We start from the raw sequence: 18,917 nt of genomic DNA, 5'->3' as shown, positions 1-18,917 counted from the left end.
AAAAAAAAACAAAAAACGAGAATACACACGGTTATCTACATATTGTTACATAGGCGCTTCTTCACATGCGTTGGTTTTCGCTTTGTCGATATTTGTTGTTCGTGTGAAAATGCGGCTGGAATATTTTGCTTCCTATTTTGCTCCTATTTTGATAGCACGAACAAGTTGGTGAAAATTATTCCATTCTTCAATGTAAAAAGAAAAAAAAAATAGGAAGCATACATTTTCAGAGCATATTCGACTGTAGCACTGTACGCTTACACATTCACGCGCACAGGTTTCTGTAAGAAATTATTTACTTTTTTCTCGTGTCCATGACGCGAACATATTATGTTTGCTGCTCAATAACCTAATTTTTTTTATCGTTTTTTCTTTTTTAAAGAATGTTATCGGAACATACACCGAAACAGAAACGTCATGATGAATCTTCGATTCGAAAATGACAATTTTTTTATTTTTTTCCTTTTGTTTGCTTCGTTTTTTTTTTTTTTTTTTTTTTCCGATACTAGATACAGTACATGCTGGTACACACACTTGCAACTCATCGTGCAATCTTTATATGTGGAAGTACGCTTTAGATCAGTTATCTAACAGATATTTATTAACGTACTGAGACACTCGTTTAACGCAATCCTGATTTGCACACCAATAATTCACTGGCATTGTATCGACGTGGATCGACGATGGGAACCAGCGCTACTCTCAGAAATAATTTTTTAATTACAGGGACCGTGAAGGTGACAATCACCCGTCGAAACCAACTGGTACAATATTAAATACTTGGGCCAATATTGAATGGAGGATCAGCGGGACAAGGATGTAAAAGAAAAGACAATTGAATCGTTGAAACATGCCGATTGAAAAGAACCGAATGAGCGGCTCGTGGTTTTACTACCGCTGTACACACACACACGATTCTTATTATAAATATTAAATAATAACTTTTGATTAAATATCTAAGGAAAAAGAGAGATATAAGAAGCATACACTAATAGGAAATTCAAACTTGTTAAAAAATCGGGAAAGGAATAAATAAGAAAGAGAATGTAACTATAACGAATGTAAAAAAAAAAAAACGAATTATACATCCCTTTTGATAAAACCTGGAGAACGATGAAAATAACGGGAATGCAAAAGAAAAAGAAAAAAATCATATTGAATTCGTTCATACTGACTTATGTATGTAATAAAATCTGATCTATTATCGAAACATTCAAAAAAAAAAAAAACAACAACAGAGGGGGAAGACATCGGAGGAAAAATTTGTATTGCGTGTACAAAAGAAGGATAATATGTGCGTTGTTTTTTTTTTTTTTTTTTTTTTTTTTTCCCTTTTTTTTTCTTTTCTTTTTTTTTTTTTTTTTTTTTTCCTCTCTCGGCGTATAGGGCACGATAGACACAGTGGTACACACTAAACAGAGTTACTGAACAGAATTTTAACTATTACAATTATTATATATTATATATATATATATACAGTATATATTATATTATATCTGGAGATATTTTAATCGCGGTTTTACAGATACCTATATGAATGTGAGATTTACTTTTAAGGAAAGGTACTTTTAAAGTGAAATTACAGAATATATTATACGGATATGGATTTTCTGGACCGCTCTAACAGATCAGTCTCGACCGACCAGGGAATCCTCATTTAAAAATAACGATAAACTAACTAATATACGAGTATTATAATACACGTTACTGAGTACGTTTACAATAGTACCGCGTCGCTGTCCAATTAGAATCTCTGGATCGGTTCTACGTTCTATCGGGAATGATCATTGCTCACTGATTCTTCTGCGTACTGCCACCAAAGAGTTGCGTTAATCTTAAAAGAAAATTATAAAGTATATTAAAAAAAAAAAAAAAAACAAAAAAATAACCAAAAAAAGAAAAACAAAGGAAGAGAAGAAGAAGGAAGAACAAGAGAGAAAAAGAGAAAGAGAGAGAGAGAGAGAGAGAGAGAAAAAATTGCTGCCAGTTGTGATTCATGGACAGAATGAAATTATTTGCTACCTCAATTTTATATATATATCGAAAAGATTTTTCACATTATCGGCCTTTTACGAATTTATGAATTAAGAAAGCTTTTAATTCTATTTCATTCAAAAACCAATGTCCCAATGCGTATTATTATTATTATATCGTCGAAATATATTTCGCAAAGTGATTTATTGTAAATAAGTAATTGCTTTTGACGAAAATATTTTCATCTTGGGAGGGAAAAAAGAAAAAGAGCATTGGATTGGAAGAATTTTTCCCCTCCTCACTCCCCCCCTCCCCCTCCTCTGGCATAATTCATCGTCCCCCTTATGAGCGTTATGTTGCATTCTGCAAAAAAAAAAAGGAAAAAAAATCCGCCAACGCTTCTGATCTCTGACGATTACTTTAGTTACAAGTTAACATTGTTGCTCGTGGGGAAAAAAAAAAAAAAAAAAAAAAAAAAGAAAAAGAGAAAAAAGTGTAAACGTATTCAGTACATGGGTCTATCTATATCTATAGTTCGACACAAGTAGTTAAGTAGCGCGAAACCATCACAGCTTAGTATCAGGAGAAAAAAAGAAAAAGGAAAAAAAAAAAAAAAGGAAAAAACCTGCCTCGAATATCTGCGTTTCTATAAAAAACGTTCTTTCTTTTTTTTTTTTTTTTTTCTCTCCTTCCACCCCTTCCGTTCTCGTTATCCGTAAATAGGGAATTGATGTGAACTTTTTAGCCGATAAACGCGCACGACGTTCACGACGATTTATTTCACGTATATAAGATGATTTCCTTCTCGCGAGGGGAAAAGAATTGAAGCGGGGCGCCTCACACACGTACACACACACTTACGTACATACACGCGCGAACACACACACACACACATACCACACGGTAACTATGATTCGTCTTCCAAGCTTCACAGCACGCTTCTGGATCCTATCTAGATATCCGAGCTACGTAATTAGATATACTTTTCGTGCCCAAATTCTGCGAAGAAGCAATACATGTATCAGTTTGGCAGCGGTGATGGTTGACGCGTGATCGTCGTAATTAATAATGTCTCCGTCTGTGAAAAAAAAAAAAAACTCGTCCGTGTGGATCAACGTCCACATCCGTCTCCTCGCCGCCGTTGTTCGATATTTATTTTTATTTTATCGATCGGTCAAAAAAATAGAAAAAAATGGTAAAAGAAATGGACATTATTTAATATTTAATATGCGTATAATTTACATCGATCGATAAATCGTTCTTTAAATTAAGTTTTCGGCGAGGTGTGTGTGTGTGTGTACGTTGCTCCGCGCGAGAAATAATACCAAGTGGAATCCATCCAGAAGCTTCGCTTACTTCGGTGATTGTACTTCAGGACGTAGGTGAAGGGTGTGCCTATCTTTTTATTCAGAATTTAATTGACGAAGAAGAGGGAAAAAAAAAAAAAAAAAAAAAAAAAAAAAAAAAAAACGCGCGCACCGCGACCTTTTATCTATTACCCTGTACCAAGCGACGCGAAAGAGAGGCACTACTTTCTTGACGGGGGAGCGTGATAAATTTAACTAAGAGAAATTTAAAAAGAAAAAAAAAAGAAGAAGAAGAAGGGAAAATGGAAAGGAAGGGAGGGAGAGTGGTGGACGAAACGAGAGAGACCTGAGCAGAATAAATATTAAGCAGATTAGAATTATCCAATGTTTCAATTATAAAGAGATGGGCGCACAACAAAAGTAGTGGTTTAACTGTACCTAAAGTCGTCGTAGTGGTTAACGAAGATAATTGTACCTATAAAAGAAAAACAAAAAAAAAAAAAAAAAAAAAAGAAAACAGTTCACGAATCTCTCTAAAAAAAAAAAATATATATATATATATAATTAAAAAGAAAAAAAACGGAAGGGAAAGAAAGAAGAAAAAAGTGAAATAAAATTATCGAGAGAGAGAGAGAGAGAGAGAGCAAACCTGCAAGTATCGTTCGAGTGATCATTGTTTTCAAATGTGATTATTCGTACGTATTTAATATTCGTTATTTTCAATTATTCAATCAATCATCGATACGAAGCGAGGAAATGATTGATGGAGAAGAGGAAGGGATATTTATAATTTAATCTGGGCGAAGAGCGTTATTTGCAGGTAGAGTCGCGCTTACGTCGTGCTAACCGAGGAAGCTGAACCAAAGACATGATTGTAATTGCACAGTCACGTTTATTTATTTTTCATTTCGCTCGCATGCGCTTTTTTTTTTTTTTTCTTTCTCAAGAATGCTCGATGCATTTGCCGTTGTTGCCTTCGGTTGCAATGCCTTCGGTAATTCGTTCCGCTCAATGAAGCACGTTACGAAGAAACGTTTCACTGATAATTGCTTTATTTATACATACGCGCGTATTATTTTCATTCGAAGCGATCTAAGAGAACGATTTCAGATTTTTCGAGGTTGATCAGCATATGCATCGAGCATTGTAATCACATTGTGATTTTTCGTAAGTTCGCCTGGGCTATTATTAAAAATGACAGAGAGAAAGGGAAGAGAGTGCGTGTATCGAAGAAATCATCTGCCTGGCAAATGATTAGCTCGAGGAAATATTAAAAAACTATGTACGATCGAAGAGAACGGGTGATAAAGTCGTTGTAACTTCGCAACACCTCACGTTCGTTTCCTACTATTTTTGTATGCAACATTAAGAAAACAAAAAGGAGATTGACGGTAGTGAGAGAATTTAAAGAAAAAAAAAAAAAAACAAGAATTCGTGTGTGCGAGAGAGGGAGAGGATGAGAATGACGAAAGATGAAGAGAACAAGAAAAAATTGGAGAGAGAGAGAGAGAGAGAGTACGTATGAAAGTTCGAAGCTTTTTAATTTGAAGATCTTTGCATCTTCCTGATCACCTTCCGTTGATTGCGTCGCCACTCGTCAAAGACTCGTTAGCGTTTAAGTGTAGCCGTGTGCCTGAAAATTGATTCATTTTTGCGCGCGTTCAACCGATCCTCGATAACGATACACGGCACGCGGCTGAAACTTTTCGTCCACGTGGGGAGTGTATTTCGAACTTTTCAATTGTTATCCGTACGACTCGTCGTAGAAAATTCTTGTCCTGCGAGAAACGGGAGGAATAATATCGAAAATGTATCAACGTTGTTTCATTTTATATATATATATATATATATATATTTTTTTTTTTTTTTTTTTAATTTTCGTAGTTAAACGAGTCAGATTTTCAGTTCAAATCTCATCGAGAAAGAAGTTCTGGCAACTTCGTCCCGCCGTTTCTCGCAAGGCATTTGTAAGTAGCCCGTTAGATCGAAGATCGGTAACCTTTTTTTTTAAATTGATAGCGTTCATTATGATTTCATTCATCGAACACTGTGCGGGACGCAGAAAACGGACGTCGATTCGTTAGTTGCCGATCTCTTTAGATGTTAGCTGGCGTGAATTCGACGTCTAATTGTTAAGCGAAAAAAGAAAAAAAGGAAAAAAAAAAAGAAAAAAGATAAAAAGTTATCTCGCAAGATTGTTTTATCGTCGACAATTATAAATGAGTTTGAAGCGCGACGTCCCGATCTGGTGAATATATTTGAAATGTAAATTGAACTTGATTGAATATACAATGGAAACGGCGAGGATAAGAGTCGAGGTGAAACTGCACATTGCGTATTTGCATTATTTTCAGATCACGTCTGAATGTTTCTTTTCCGTTCGACATATCACGTGGAACAAGAGCAAACGATGGCTGTGCCTTTATGCTTAATATATTATAGTTTAGAATTTTCTTTTGGACTGAGATTTATGTGCAGGATATCTTTATTCCGTCTCTTGTCCTCGTTCCGAATATAAATGCAAAAATGCATTAGTCGAATATATACTTTATATATTTATTAAGGAACAGAGAGAGAGAGAGAGAGAGAGAGAGAGACGATTCAAATATATTCACCGATAGATTTGGGACTTGAAACACTGTGTCGAGATACGATGTTAACTCTTTGAGAGATTCAATTTTCATTAGACATTTGGTCTTTGTTTTTTTTTTTTTTTTTTTTTTTTTAACGTGAAAGATATTGTATAATTTGTATTAAGTTTATATAAGGAGAAGATTTTCCCGTATTTTTATATAATTTAAGAAAGAGAAATATACGTATATAAGAGAAAGATAGTAGGATATGCGTATATACTGATCCTCAAAGAGTTTGCATAGGGGAAAAAGATGAAATGAGTGAGTGAGTATGCGTGGGAGGAAAAAAGAAATAATAAAAGAAACCTACGACGAATCGGAGAATTCGTATGCATCGTGAAGGTGACCGAGAAGGTGAATTCAATTAGGAATCGTATGGTGGAAACAAAAGAGCTATATTACCAACCCAAAGATGCACAACATCATAGAGAGCCGGACAATTCGATAGAACTCATGTCACTCTAATTATATTTCTTGTTATATTATATACATATATATATATATATATATATATATATATACACACACACATATATATATATATATCATATTTTCCAAAAACGAATTATATATAATTCAATAAAAAAGAAGACACTCTCGTTTGATACTTTGCGAGATCTTGGAATTATTCCTGCCATCTAATATGTATTGGTGTTTATATAATTAATTATATATTCGATGATTTTATTTTTTATATCAATTAAATTTTACAACGGTATATATAGTATATACCCAGGTACCAATGATACGCGCTACGTTCCTGAGTTAATCGCGCCTCTGGTGGCAGAGTCGCGAACTAAAATTTGAAAAGACTATATTGTATCGAAGTGTGGAAACAAGTGCGGGAAGCTTGTCAAAAATACAGAAAAAAATTTAACATACAAGATTATATACTGTTCAAAAATAGTAAGAATATTAATTTGAGCCATTGCGTGTTTATAATTTAAGAAATTGAAGTGAAGTTTGTGCGATTTGTTGCATTTCGATGTTAATGTGACTTTCTTCGATCTTTCGATTAGTTTCATTCGTCACTAAAAAGCATAAATCGTGGATTATTGGATTCGTTATTTACCCGAAGGATATTATTTTTCCATAATTTATAAATCAAGAAAGATACTTTAAAGCAAAACGTGAAATCATTTCAACGTTTACCTTCGCGTCGATGTCGTACGATCTTTCGTACAGTACGTGTGTTTCGAAAGTTTGTTCAATTTTTCATTTAACGATGGTTATCTCTACGAATACGAAATACGAATTATCGTGTATAAGAAGATGATGGCGATTGGAGATTTCAATTCAGAAAGAAGTATGCCGAAAACTGTAAGTGCATTTCTTTATTTTCAATTATAAGATGGCAACCATCCATCGGTTACTGATACGAAATATTTTTGAATTTATATCTTTTTTTTTTCCTCTCTCTCTTTATACGGAGAGAGTTGTATATATATATATATATGTGCTTTTATACTATTTGTTATCGTTAAACGAGATATTATATTTTTTTTATTGGCAAGTGATTGGATAGATTATACAATAATTAATATTTGATATTACGAAAATATACATATATAATATTTTGGGGATATATAATAGCTAGCCGTGTCTATTTATGATTACAAGATTTATTACGTTTTTGTTATTTACACAAATTCGTTGTAAGTTTTGGACAAGGGTCCAGAGAAACATTGCGGGATCTAGAGAAAACTCGCGTATCCTTACGAAAAGAAGTTTATACAGGCATTTTTATCCCCAATGTCGCTATGAACCAATGCCACGAATACGACGAAACGACAACGCTCGTTTGTTATATATTCGTCGGATGTTTTTGATTTATGACGAAAGCTTTTTTATCCTATTGGTCATTCAAAATTATTGCACTTTACAAAAAATTATTATTAAATTTCTAACATATTGTGACGAAGAATTATTGATTATTTTAGATAAAAATTTATTTATCTTAAGGTTAGAAACTTAAGATTATTCTGTCATCGCATAATCTCACGATAGATTAAAATTTTTCCCTTATTTATCTTTAATTCTGTTGAAATTTTGAACGATCGTTGAAGAAAAAAAAAACGGATTCTCTGTAAATCGAATCAACATTTTTCTCCGCATATATATTTTCTTTTTCTCGATTTCTCGAATAATTGCTGTGTGATAAGTTACGAGTGTTACGTTTGCACGTCCATTCTTTCTTCTTTTTCTCTCCCCCCCCCCGCCCCTCTGCTCTGTTTAAACGTAATTTTTTTACGATCTGTATACCCACCACCACGTTGGACCCAGTTACGCCAGTTTTTTTTTTTTTCTTCACAAATTAAAACTAAACAAATAAAAAGAACGCTCCACGCAAAACACGGAAACATCGGTACCCTCACGTTTTTCGATTCTTACTTTTTTAAAACATCTGCTCTTTTTTTTTTTTTTTTTTTTCATAAAGATCAATTTTCCTATCGAATCGAAGGAAGGTATTGAAAATAGGTACTTGCAATTTTGACAACTGTGAACAATAATCGAGAGATGTTTTATCTCGTTTAGTTTTTAGAAAGAAAATGGAAAGTTCCTGCTGGCTAGGAAGGGTACCGATATAAGGGAGCAGCACCTCGATTCAATGGAAACTAGTTTACGGTTTAAGCGTTATAAATGGATTATACACTCGTTTATCGCCACACTCGCTGCGAGTGTCCCGTAGCCGAGAGCATTGCTCGTAATAATCTTTTTCTTTCAAACACCTTTTCAATCTTTGGTGCGAATCGATCGACAGTTTGTTGCAACATTTCTTCTCGCCTCGCGGCAACGGGACTCGCGTAACACATCGCGAAGCACATAGTCGCAATAACCGATGCATTCTATGCACGAGTTTGCCTCGATCGGTTGTTCGAACGCATTGGAAACTTGTCTCTGATCGATCAACCAGGAGGAGCTGGTCTCGCGTTCTGCCAGAAGAAACAAAGTTACGCGAATTGCAAAAAAGCAAAGATTCGTGGAATAGCACAGATCTGTTAAACATCTTCACGGTTTAATCGACCAAGCTCCACCACGCGCTTCAGAGATTATTTCTATGAAATTTGTTCAAAGAGAAAAAGGAGAGAAGAAGGAAAGGAAAGGAAGGAAAGGTGAGTGTATATAAATAAAAGTTGGAAAGGATTTGTCGCGTAAAAATCGTTTGATTCGTTGAAAAAGACTCGTTTCTGTCGCTCACTTCACTTGAACTTCGTTCTGCGCTGGTGATTAAATTATTAGAAGAGAGAGAGGATATTTTCGCGTGATGTGCGCCTCTGCGTTTAGTGCGGCCGCGATGTTAGCTAGGACAGCGTATACCGGACTAGTATACAATATGTATATAATATATATAATATAATAATAATAATATAATATATATTATATATATATATATATATATATTATATTATATATAGTTAATCCTAAAGATTCGTTTCAACTTGTTTCGAGCTAGGCTTCTCTAAAACTTCTGTTCAGTTGGATCCTATGAAACACGTGCTTCCTAACAAGTTCACAAGTTCTAACAAAGAGGTATTCGAAAGTTGAACAATCGTATATGAACGAGTGGTGTGAAAGCAAGATGGCAAGATCTGTTGAATACAAAAGAGATAACAAATTCATCGGATCGACGAAAGGTATATAATATCGATCACGTATTCAGACCTATCGTGCTCCTCATCGCCGGTTGAGCAAAAAATCTCTTGTAAAAATTCCATCTAAATTGTTCGTTCGTGCTTCCGTTGTACGCCGTTGAGCAACGGATTATTCGTCGAATTTTCGTCTTTCGCCACGGCCAACTTCTCCTCCAAAAATTCGAATTGCTGTGTTCATAGAAAAATGAAAAAGCCGCATCTCCAAAGAAAGATACTCTAGTCGCCCGTAGCAACGAAAGGGTTAACAATAAACGTGGATCATTCGTCGAGCAGCTTTAACTGCTGTGACTGTACGCCGTGTTGGTGTAAGGTCCGCTGTAAATGGACGAGCCCGTTGTCGAGACGGTCTTGTGCCGCCTCTTGGTCAACAGTACCAAAATGGCCGCAACCACAGCCAGCATGAGGATCAGACCAGCGATCGCGATCCCGATGGCGAAGCTCCTTTGCGATATGCAGAAGCTGTTCGGGTCGTCGATAGTCTGCAACGAGTGGGAGAATTTTTAGACGGAGAAAAAGCGAATTTTCTCGGAAAACCATCATCGAATAATCGCTCTAAAACCTACCACGACCGTTTTTGAAATTTCCTTTAGAATTTCTTGTATACAAAGTCATATGACTTATTCTATAATTCGTAGATACAACCCATTTTTCAATATCCACAACTTTCTGCAGTCTTGTTTACGAATCCAAAAATCTCTTTCTGTATTAAGATACAAATGTTGTTTTGCAACGGTCATGGAAGGGTTCAGCGTTAAAGGAAGAAAGCACGTTGGAAAGAATGGCTTACCCTTTCTCTGAAGACATCGTCGGTGAAGTCCGACTTGGAGGCAACGTCTGACGCTTCGTTCACGTACAAGCCGCTGTAAACCTCGATGGTAGCCGGCGTCCCACCGTCCAGGCCCTCCACGCCTTTCACCACCGTGTTGTCGTCCACGGTGTCCCTGCGTCGTCTGGATACCGAGTTGCACGCAGGCGGCTGCAACGGGATAATCGATCAGCCGAATCTCTTTCAAAACAACAAAAGGGTGTATAAGATATATCTGTATACTGTTTTCACAGTATAGGATTACGTCTCTTTGTCCTTCTGGGATAGGGAAAACTGGAATTCTTATTTTACCGTGTTGCTGCATCCTCCGTCGTGTTTCACGCATAATCTGACGTTGCATTGATAGTAGACGCTCGCTGTGTAAGGGAACTTGTGCGCCTGGAAGTCGACCTTTGCCTCCGTTTTGTCCTCGTTGTACGTGAATTCCCCCATTATTTCACCGTCGACCGGGCATCTGCAACAACCGATCCCCTTTTCTTTATTTTTCTCGAAAATTTGCACGAAAGAGGAGAGAACGATTAACCCTTTGCGCTCGTATTTATTTTTAACAATGTTACTAATCAAGAAAACTTCTGGAATGTAATTATATCATCAGGGATATCGATTATACCAAATTATAAAAGTTTAAATCAATTTCGATTATCAGAAATAATCATCCCAATAAAATTTCCTTCGCGTTTGATCACAACTTCGACCGTGAACGGTTCGAATCAATCGATTGAATTGATTCGGAAAACGAATTTTTTTCGATACGGAATAAAAATGAAGCAAAAATTGATCAATCTTTTAAAATTCGTCGGTAAATGCTAAAGCAAATATACGACAAAACGAAACGTAGGATGGCGAATGGATGGCAAATATATCGATTTGCTCTGTTGAACGGAGAATTTCCTCTTCGATTCTCCTCCAAACGCGATCTATCTACTCGAATCGTTCTTTAGTGTCAGTTCTTAGACGCCTCCTCTCTCTCGACTGGGATCGATCGATTCTTCCCGATCGAAAAGAAAAAAGGAAAAAAGAAGAGGGATGATCATTACCCTTGGTCGTTTATGAGCCTCTGCTCGCCCCATCCCAACCCGTCCCGCACCAGACAGTCGGATATCTTGAGGCCGAACATCTCCTGTTTGTCGATGTTAATGACCAAGGTCAAGGGATCCCCGATCTTCACGTTTTCCGCCACTTGATGCCTCGTCGGATCCCCGCTGAAGATCTTCATCGTGCACCCCGGCATGGGAGCCGTCGCCTGTCGTAAAACGCAATTTATTATTATTCGTCCACCTTCTTTTTGCCGTGAAAAAACCGCGTCGATGACGCTTGCCCAGCCGGCTGGCGTGTAACCGCTAAATTGGAAAATAGACTCGCGTACAGGTACCTCGAATGGTGTAATCAGCGTTTGATTCGAGGAGGGGAGGGTATCAAGCGATTTATAGCCGGCAATTGAACGGACGATACGTCTTATTGAATAAGGGATTTAGAGGAGAGAGAGAGAGGAGTGGTCGCTTACCTGGAGCGGTAGGGATTGCAGCATGGCCACGTGGGTTTGGTCGTTCGTCACCACTTTGTCCCTCGTTTGATATCGGCATCTCACGTGAAAACCCCTGCCCTGATTCGTGACCAGCTTGAGGTGCGGCTGGACGACTATCGTGTTGAAGTACTCGATACCTCCGTCGTCCTGCGAACGAAATTTCAAGAAAAACGTCAAAATTTTTCCCCCCCCTCCCCCCCTGTCATATTAGGCTGCCTTTCTTTCGCTTTCTTCCGTTTTTTACAAAGTCTCGTGTTATCTCTTCGTTCGAAAATTGTTATATTTTTAATATTAGGCCCCCAAGATATTTCTCGAGCTGGGTTTTTATATTCCAGAACCGTTTGTCAACGGAATTTGCTCGATGAACGTGCGATGGAGGATGGAACGTTTCAATCGAACTGTAACAGCTTTTCTCGATATACATCGTTTTGCATTATCGAATGGTGGCCGAGAAATTAACGAATCGCGCCTTTCCTTTCAACTCCTCGCACTCCGGATGAATGACGCCACACGATTTCACAAATTAACGTATAAAACTCTTGTGTCTTAACATTTTACGCGTGTCTTTACGCGTATGGAGAAAGAAAATTTGTCGATAATTAAAGTTTATATTGTTTTGTGTGATATTTTAATATTTAAGATGCATCTTGAATTCGTCAGGGCAAGTATCGAAGATGAAATGTCGAATTCTTTTCTGCATCTTAATTTTCGTTATTGTATATAGAAATAATTTCGTTACGAAACTCAAAAACTTTGGAAATAATACATCTATCGTCAAACTCGGAATAAACGTAGTTCGATCCGTCTAATTTGAGATTAAAAAAGGTATTCTAAGGTATTCCATTCGACAGTTATATTATTCCACGCTTTATAAGAGGTTATAGGAATCTATTCGTGAAGCTTCTATCTTAAAAAAAAAATCAAACAAAAATAAGTAATCGTTCGGATTGGCGCATCAAACCTGGCAGATTTCATCAGTCCAACCGCAACGTTTTCGACCTTCGAAACGCGCACAATATATATTCGGTTTTCCGAGACAAGGCAAAATGAAGGCGATTCTTATCTTTCGATCCTTTCTTTCGATATCGTTCGCCGAGTCCGTTTCGGCGACGCGTTCCCCTCGACTGTCCTTGCACCCCCCGCAAAAACCGGACCGTTCGCCTCCCTTCTCGTCTCGAGCCGAGCGCCACTCTTCGTCGTTTCTTCTCCCCCACCGCAACAACGGGCCCAACAACTCGTTTCGTTTCAGAATCAAAAATTCAGAGAATCGAACAATTTATCCTTCCTTCGAACGATGGAGCGAACCAACTTTATTATTTCAAAAGTAAATTACTCGAGACAATGTCGAACGAGTCGAGTGGAATAACACTTTTCCTTCAATTCATCGCCATTTAATTTTCCACGTCGATTTTAATTCTCCTTTTCGCGCATTCATCCGTGCTATCGAATCATTACCATTAACGCGGACGATAATAGGTGTAATTCGCAATCGGGGACACGCTTCCTGCTAGAAGAACGGACGGACAATAAGTGTAATCGAACCGTTCTTAGGGGGCAATTATCCTGTAAACGATTGCAGCCACGATTACGATGTCTCGTCGACCATTTTCCATACGGATCTTGCTTCGACATTTATCGAAGTTGAACCGATCGATTTCGTTCGTTATCTCGATCGAAAGAATAAGATGGTTGGCGCGTATAAATAGTATGTATAAGCGAGGAGCGGTGGAGGAGGCGAGACATTGCGAGGCGCGACCTTGGCTAACATCTTCTTCCGAGAAACTCGCAGCCGTTCTCCACGCGATATCATTATCGTCGTTAACGCGGATTAATTGTCCTCCTCTCTCGTTTCGTATCGTTAGATCGTTAACGAATATATATATATAAAATATTATATCGTGACTAATTTAAGTAACTAATCGAGATCCTTCTGTGGTGCAAAATATTCGAAGAAAAAGAAGAAGAAGAAGAATGTTTAATTGGACGAGAGAAATAAGGAGAAAGAATAATAATTTTACGCGGAGGACGATGGGAGGAGTTTGGACGGGGCGGTGGCCGCTTCCTTTCTCCTCGGCCACTTTCGAACGAGGAGATGGAAAGGCGAAAATTCTGAAGGTACACCGTGTATATCGAGCAGGCAACGACCTTCGACGAAGCTCGCCGTCCGACCTCAGCAAGGATACTCGCAATCTGCGGTGCATCGGCCCTCAGCCTCGTCAGAGACTCGCTCACTTTACGTTTCGCGCCTGGCACCTAGCAACCAAACGGCCCACCAACGGTTCCAACGTCGTTGCCGACCCTCCTTTATTCGCAAAATTTCTCTCGAAATATAGAACGCGACTCATTCCTCCATTTATGGACGATATGATTTCTTTTTGTCGAGAATTTTATCCATTTTAGGGGCAAGATTATGCTACCCGAGTCGCCAATTTTTATATCGTATTCAAAATTTCTCTCCTTCCATTTACAGGGACAGGATTTCTCGTCGAAGGGATGAAGCGTGGACCCCTTCGATACTCTGTTTGTAGGCAAGATTTCTCGTCAACGTGTAAAGATCGTGGACTCCTTCGTGCGTTTTTCTTTTTTTTCAAACTGTGAACGAACGAACCCTTCGATCGGGAATATTCTACTTTATTCAAAAAATTCCTTTCAAAAAAGGAATATTATAACAAGATTTCTCGTGATCGCACCTTGAACCGCATCGTTGTAACTTTTACGATTATACGCGTAAAAATTTGTTTTGTTTCTTCAGAAAAAAAAAAAAGGACACGCCACAACCTCTTCCACACACTCGGCTCACCGTTCATCTTGGCTCGCTGTTATATTATTTAAAGTTCACTGAAATTTCATACGTGATTTTATTACGTTAATTACGTTGATGCACGCTTCAAGCGTTTCGTAAACAGTCACGCGCAATTACGCATATAATTAAATATATTCGTTCAACCAATATAAACGATTTAAACGCGTAAAGATCGTGGACTCCCCTCGTTTTATTTCATTCCCAAAAATTTCTCTCGACGAAAAAGAAAGATACGACCCCTTCTATTCACGGACAAGATTTCTCGAAGGACTCCCTTCGCGTTCGCAAAAATGGATAACATCGCAACACTCGTTCCATTTCCAGACAAGATTTCTCGCGGTGGTCGACACACCGCGAATCGCGTTTGTCATACGATCGCCTCGAAGGGGATCCAACCCACAAAAAGATCCTCCTCTCCCTTTCTTCCTTTTTTTCTTCGGGATTGTATTCCCCCCTCCCCCCCCTCCCTCCTTCGATCGAGAGAGACCACCCAGACGAACGTGATGGATTTTTGCGACGCGCACTTTTATGCGGTCGCATCCTCTCGATCCACCCGTTGAGCTTATTATCCAACTGGGAAATTCCCGATGGCTCGGTTTCCTCGAGTTATGCGGTTCTTTACGGCGGGGCCCGAGCTACCGCGCTTCTTTTTACGGCCTCCTCCTCCTCCTTTTGCCCGTCCCTCTTCTATTTATGCTCCGGGCATAAATAGATTCGAAGAAGGGGCTCGTTCGATAAGTTTGTTAGCGGTGGACGTTGAGGCGATTTTTGAAGATCGGCGTATGCCAGCACACCGTATTTAACCGCAAATTGTCGTAGGATCGTTATCGAAGGTCGATAGGTGTACACAAGTGTGCGGTTACGGAGGAGGATACTCGATTAATCCTATCCTTACGTAACGACACACCTGCCCGTCTTTATCGATCTTCGAATCGACGAAGAGAGAGTTTTCCCTTCTACACCATCTTCCTCGTTCCTTCCTCTCTTCGAAGAACCTAACTCTCTACGTTCAAACGTATTATTAATTCCAAGTATATATATACACGTTCGTGTAAATTAGAAATAACGATTACACGCGAAAGAAAAAAAAAGGAAAAAGAAGGAAAATCCTTCGTACGAATAATCAAACAGACAGTGTATACATAAGTATATAAGTAAGTAGGTAGAGATAGTAGGCAGTAGAGATAATATTTACTCTCGGCGTCGGGAATAGAGAAGAGAAGTAAGTTTCCTCTTCCCCCGCGGGGGAGAAATGCGGCCATTCTCTCACGGAAAGGATCACGGAAGAATCATGAATTAGCCGGCCGAGGAAAGGAGAAGAAGAAGAAGAAGAAGAAGAAGTCGGCTCGAGTCTGATATATTCGATGCCCTTTACTCTCCCCTCCCACCGTTCGTCCATCGAGAATCCTGGAGGAAGGAAGGAAAGGATGTTGCAAGTTTTCGAGGTCGCCGATGCGAGGATGATGCCCACCACCTACGCGCTGCCCTCCTCTCTCTCTCTCTCTCTCTTCTCCTACTCCTCCTCCGCCGTAGGAATCGCGCGTAGAGGACACGTAGAGGAGAAGGGGGGCTCTCCTTCGTTGCGTGTGCATACCTTTATATATATAGGGAGGGAGGGGAGGAAAGGAGATCCATCGTGGAGATGGATGAAAAGGGAAGAGGAGGAAAAGGAGCAAAGCGAGCGCGAACTCGAGAGAGGATTCTTTGAGAAACGGACGCGGGTCACGATGGAGAGCCGATGCCTTTTGCCACGAAACACTCGTGATGGACCGTGTGCTGATCTCGCACGCGAGAATCGATGGTGGAACGGGACAAGGATTTAGATTTCCGTTCCTATTATTTTTGTTTTGCTTCCACGATACGTTTATTTATATCCAAACGCTCGGAATTTCCTCTACTTGCCCCCGCTCAGCAGGAAGAGAGGTTGGCGGGGGAAGCGCTACGATCGTACGTTTGGGCTTTTTGCGAGCAACGAGCTCGAGGTGGGAAGGTGGACGGTGGCGACAACGGTGGCTCGTCGCCGCCAAACGACAACCACTTTGCTTCTCGACGCGAGGAGCGCGCGAATTTCGAAACAATATCTGGTTCGAAGGTGGGGGATTCAGTTGCGAAGTACCGTTGCGCCCAAGTATCGTTCCGCTTTTGCCAACAAGAGCGAGCCATTGTTCCCTCGTTAGTCTAACGGTTCGAAAATTCTTCTTAAAGATTCTTCTATCATACGTGTGGAGGTTATCATTCATATCGTTGTTGGAGATTTGTCAGAGGCGAGGAAACGAGGAGAGGAGTCGAGTCGAATTCCTACGGAACTCGGAGGAAGAAGAAATCAATCGAGGGGGATCCAGTTGGGATTCCCTTCTTTGCGCAGTCACGTCGAACATCGAGTCGATTTCCTCCTCGAGATTCCTCGAAAAATGATGGGGAAAGGAATCGCGAGATTGGAATCCAATCTCGATTGGAATTTTCGTATCCCAACCCTTTCTCCCTTGTGAAAATTCTCTCCACGAGAACGGGAAGATGTTTCAGAGGCGGATCGAATCCACGAATCGTTCGTATTAGCCGCGAGGAGGGGGTTCAAGAGTTTGGTCGTCGAGCTTATCTTTATGTCTCTGCATCATCGACCACCCAACACGCGAGCGTCTCTCGAAACCACTACGCTAAAGCGTAGTTTCGCGTGCGAGCGAAAGCGCGTTTCCAACGCGCGCCACGCATTTGAGGATATTTTAATATTTTTCCATTCCTCCTGTCTTCCTTCCCCTTGGATCCGATCCCAAAAATCTAACAAAGATTCGACGTACACTCGATAACGCATCATCGACGCGCGGAATAAATCGATAAAAAGAGAAAAAACGAAACGAAAGAGCGTGAATTAAAAGGATAAAAGATAAAAACGAATCGCTTTACTCTCGATGTCTCCCCCAACGAATTTTGGAAACGTAAAAAAAAAATCCCTTGGAGACTCGTTGGAGACTCGTTCGTAATAACACGTTCCACCGTGTAATTTGATAAAAGTATAGCGCTACTACTACTACTACTGTATACCAGTAGGATTACTTTTTTTTCTTTTTATCACGCGCAAAAGGGAATCGTAATCATCATCATTATCCCGTCTCTGCTGCGATCTTTGGACGATTTCTTCTTGCCACGAACTCGATAAAGGAGAAATTCGTGGTCGAGGCCAGGAAGGGCGAAGGGAGAGGGGAGAGCAGGATTGGCGCGCACGTTCATTACGCAGGAACGGTTAGGAAATATACATATATATATATATACACACATGTTTTGGCCTGTGGCACGTAAGCCGGGCTTACGGTAGCCGGAGGTCTCGTCGATTATCGGCTGACTCATCACCACCGCCTCTTAATTATTACTATTAACCTTCGACTAGAGATCCTCCCACCTCCCGGTAGTTTCAATCTCTCGCCGCCAATATTTATCGCGGTTCTATACCCGCAATTAGAATAATTTTAATAGCTGGCAGTTCCGCGACGCTTCGAGCGGATCGCACGAAGAGATCGCGGGAGTATTTATCGTTGCGAAGATAACGGCGAAGGAAGGGAAAATTTATGCAACGGGTAACTTCCATGATTAACGATTCGATTTTTCTTTTTTCTTTTCTTTTTTTTTTTTTTTTTTTTATCTTCTTCGCTTAGTCATTGCGCTGATGCAACACGTTGCATATTAATGTTCTCGCGTGGAACAACGAAGAGTTATCCTCGAGATATCCTCGAGTTGCTTCGTTCGATTCTTACGTCAAATTGGAGGGATTTTCTCGTGACGAAAGCGGGTTAAATTAAGCACAACACGAGAAAACGCCTATTTTCTTTTCTTCTTCTTTTTTGAGAGAGAGAGAGGGAGAGCGTTTCGCACCACGGCGAGAGATCACACCAATGGGAATGCACGCGAGCGTGCACACCGAATCGCGATCCTTGTCGGGAGATTTATATTCATCCGCGACGCCGGATATTAATTCCGTCCCTAACCAACGGGGGGGAGATCTTATTAGGCGGAATTTACATAACATCCACGAGAACTTGTTGTTTCCCTTCTTCTTTCCGTACCGTGCATCGTGGTTTAGTCGACGATTATTTCGAGACCGGTGACTTCATCCTTTATCCGTTATTGAACTCTGATCTTAACGTGATCATCTCTTACTTTGCTATAATACTCTGCTTTCCGATTGTCCAAACTTACTTTTTTTA

The 18,917-nt window shown here is 39.6% G+C and overlaps 2 protein-coding genes across 14 annotated transcripts in view; one reads left to right on the top strand and one right to left on the bottom strand.

The window, feature by feature from the left end:
* LOC100872971 (uncharacterized) overlaps positions 1 to 8,343 on the top strand; it is a 28,353-nt gene extending 20,010 nt beyond the window's left edge. For all 11 annotated transcript variants that reach the window (XM_086908922.1, XM_086908915.1, XM_086908921.1 and 8 more), the window contains one exon: positions 727 to 8,343. In XM_086908922.1, coding sequence (XP_086765048.1) covers positions 727 to 776 — 50 coding nt within the window. In that variant the 3' untranslated portion in view covers positions 777 to 8,343. The remainder of the gene's footprint in view (positions 1 to 726) is intronic.
* Positions 5,972 to 18,917, bottom strand: part of pio (zona pellucida domain-containing protein piopio) — a 66,782-nt gene continuing 53,836 nt past the window's right edge. For all 3 annotated transcript variants that reach the window (XM_086908928.1, XM_003694746.4, XM_086908926.1), the window contains 5 exons: positions 11,898 to 12,065; positions 11,431 to 11,636; positions 10,685 to 10,847; positions 10,355 to 10,543; positions 5,972 to 10,046 (listed from right to left, as the gene is read on the bottom strand). In XM_086908928.1, the coding sequence (XP_086765054.1) occupies positions 9,843 to 10,046; positions 10,355 to 10,543; positions 10,685 to 10,847; positions 11,431 to 11,636; positions 11,898 to 12,065 (930 nt within the window). In that variant the 3' untranslated portion in view covers positions 5,972 to 9,842. The remainder of the gene's footprint in view (positions 10,047 to 10,354; positions 10,544 to 10,684; positions 10,848 to 11,430; positions 11,637 to 11,897; positions 12,066 to 18,917) is intronic.

The sequence above is a fragment of the Apis florea genome, unplaced genomic scaffold (assembly GCF_048593485.1).
Source record: "Apis florea isolate Af1SG1 unplaced genomic scaffold, ASM4859348v1 contig_3081_pilon, whole genome shotgun sequence".
NCBI lineage: Eukaryota > Metazoa > Arthropoda > Insecta > Hymenoptera > Apidae > Apis > Apis florea.
The sequence above is the reverse complement of the archived record's forward strand: the minus strand, read 5'-3'. Positions and strand labels throughout refer to the sequence as shown.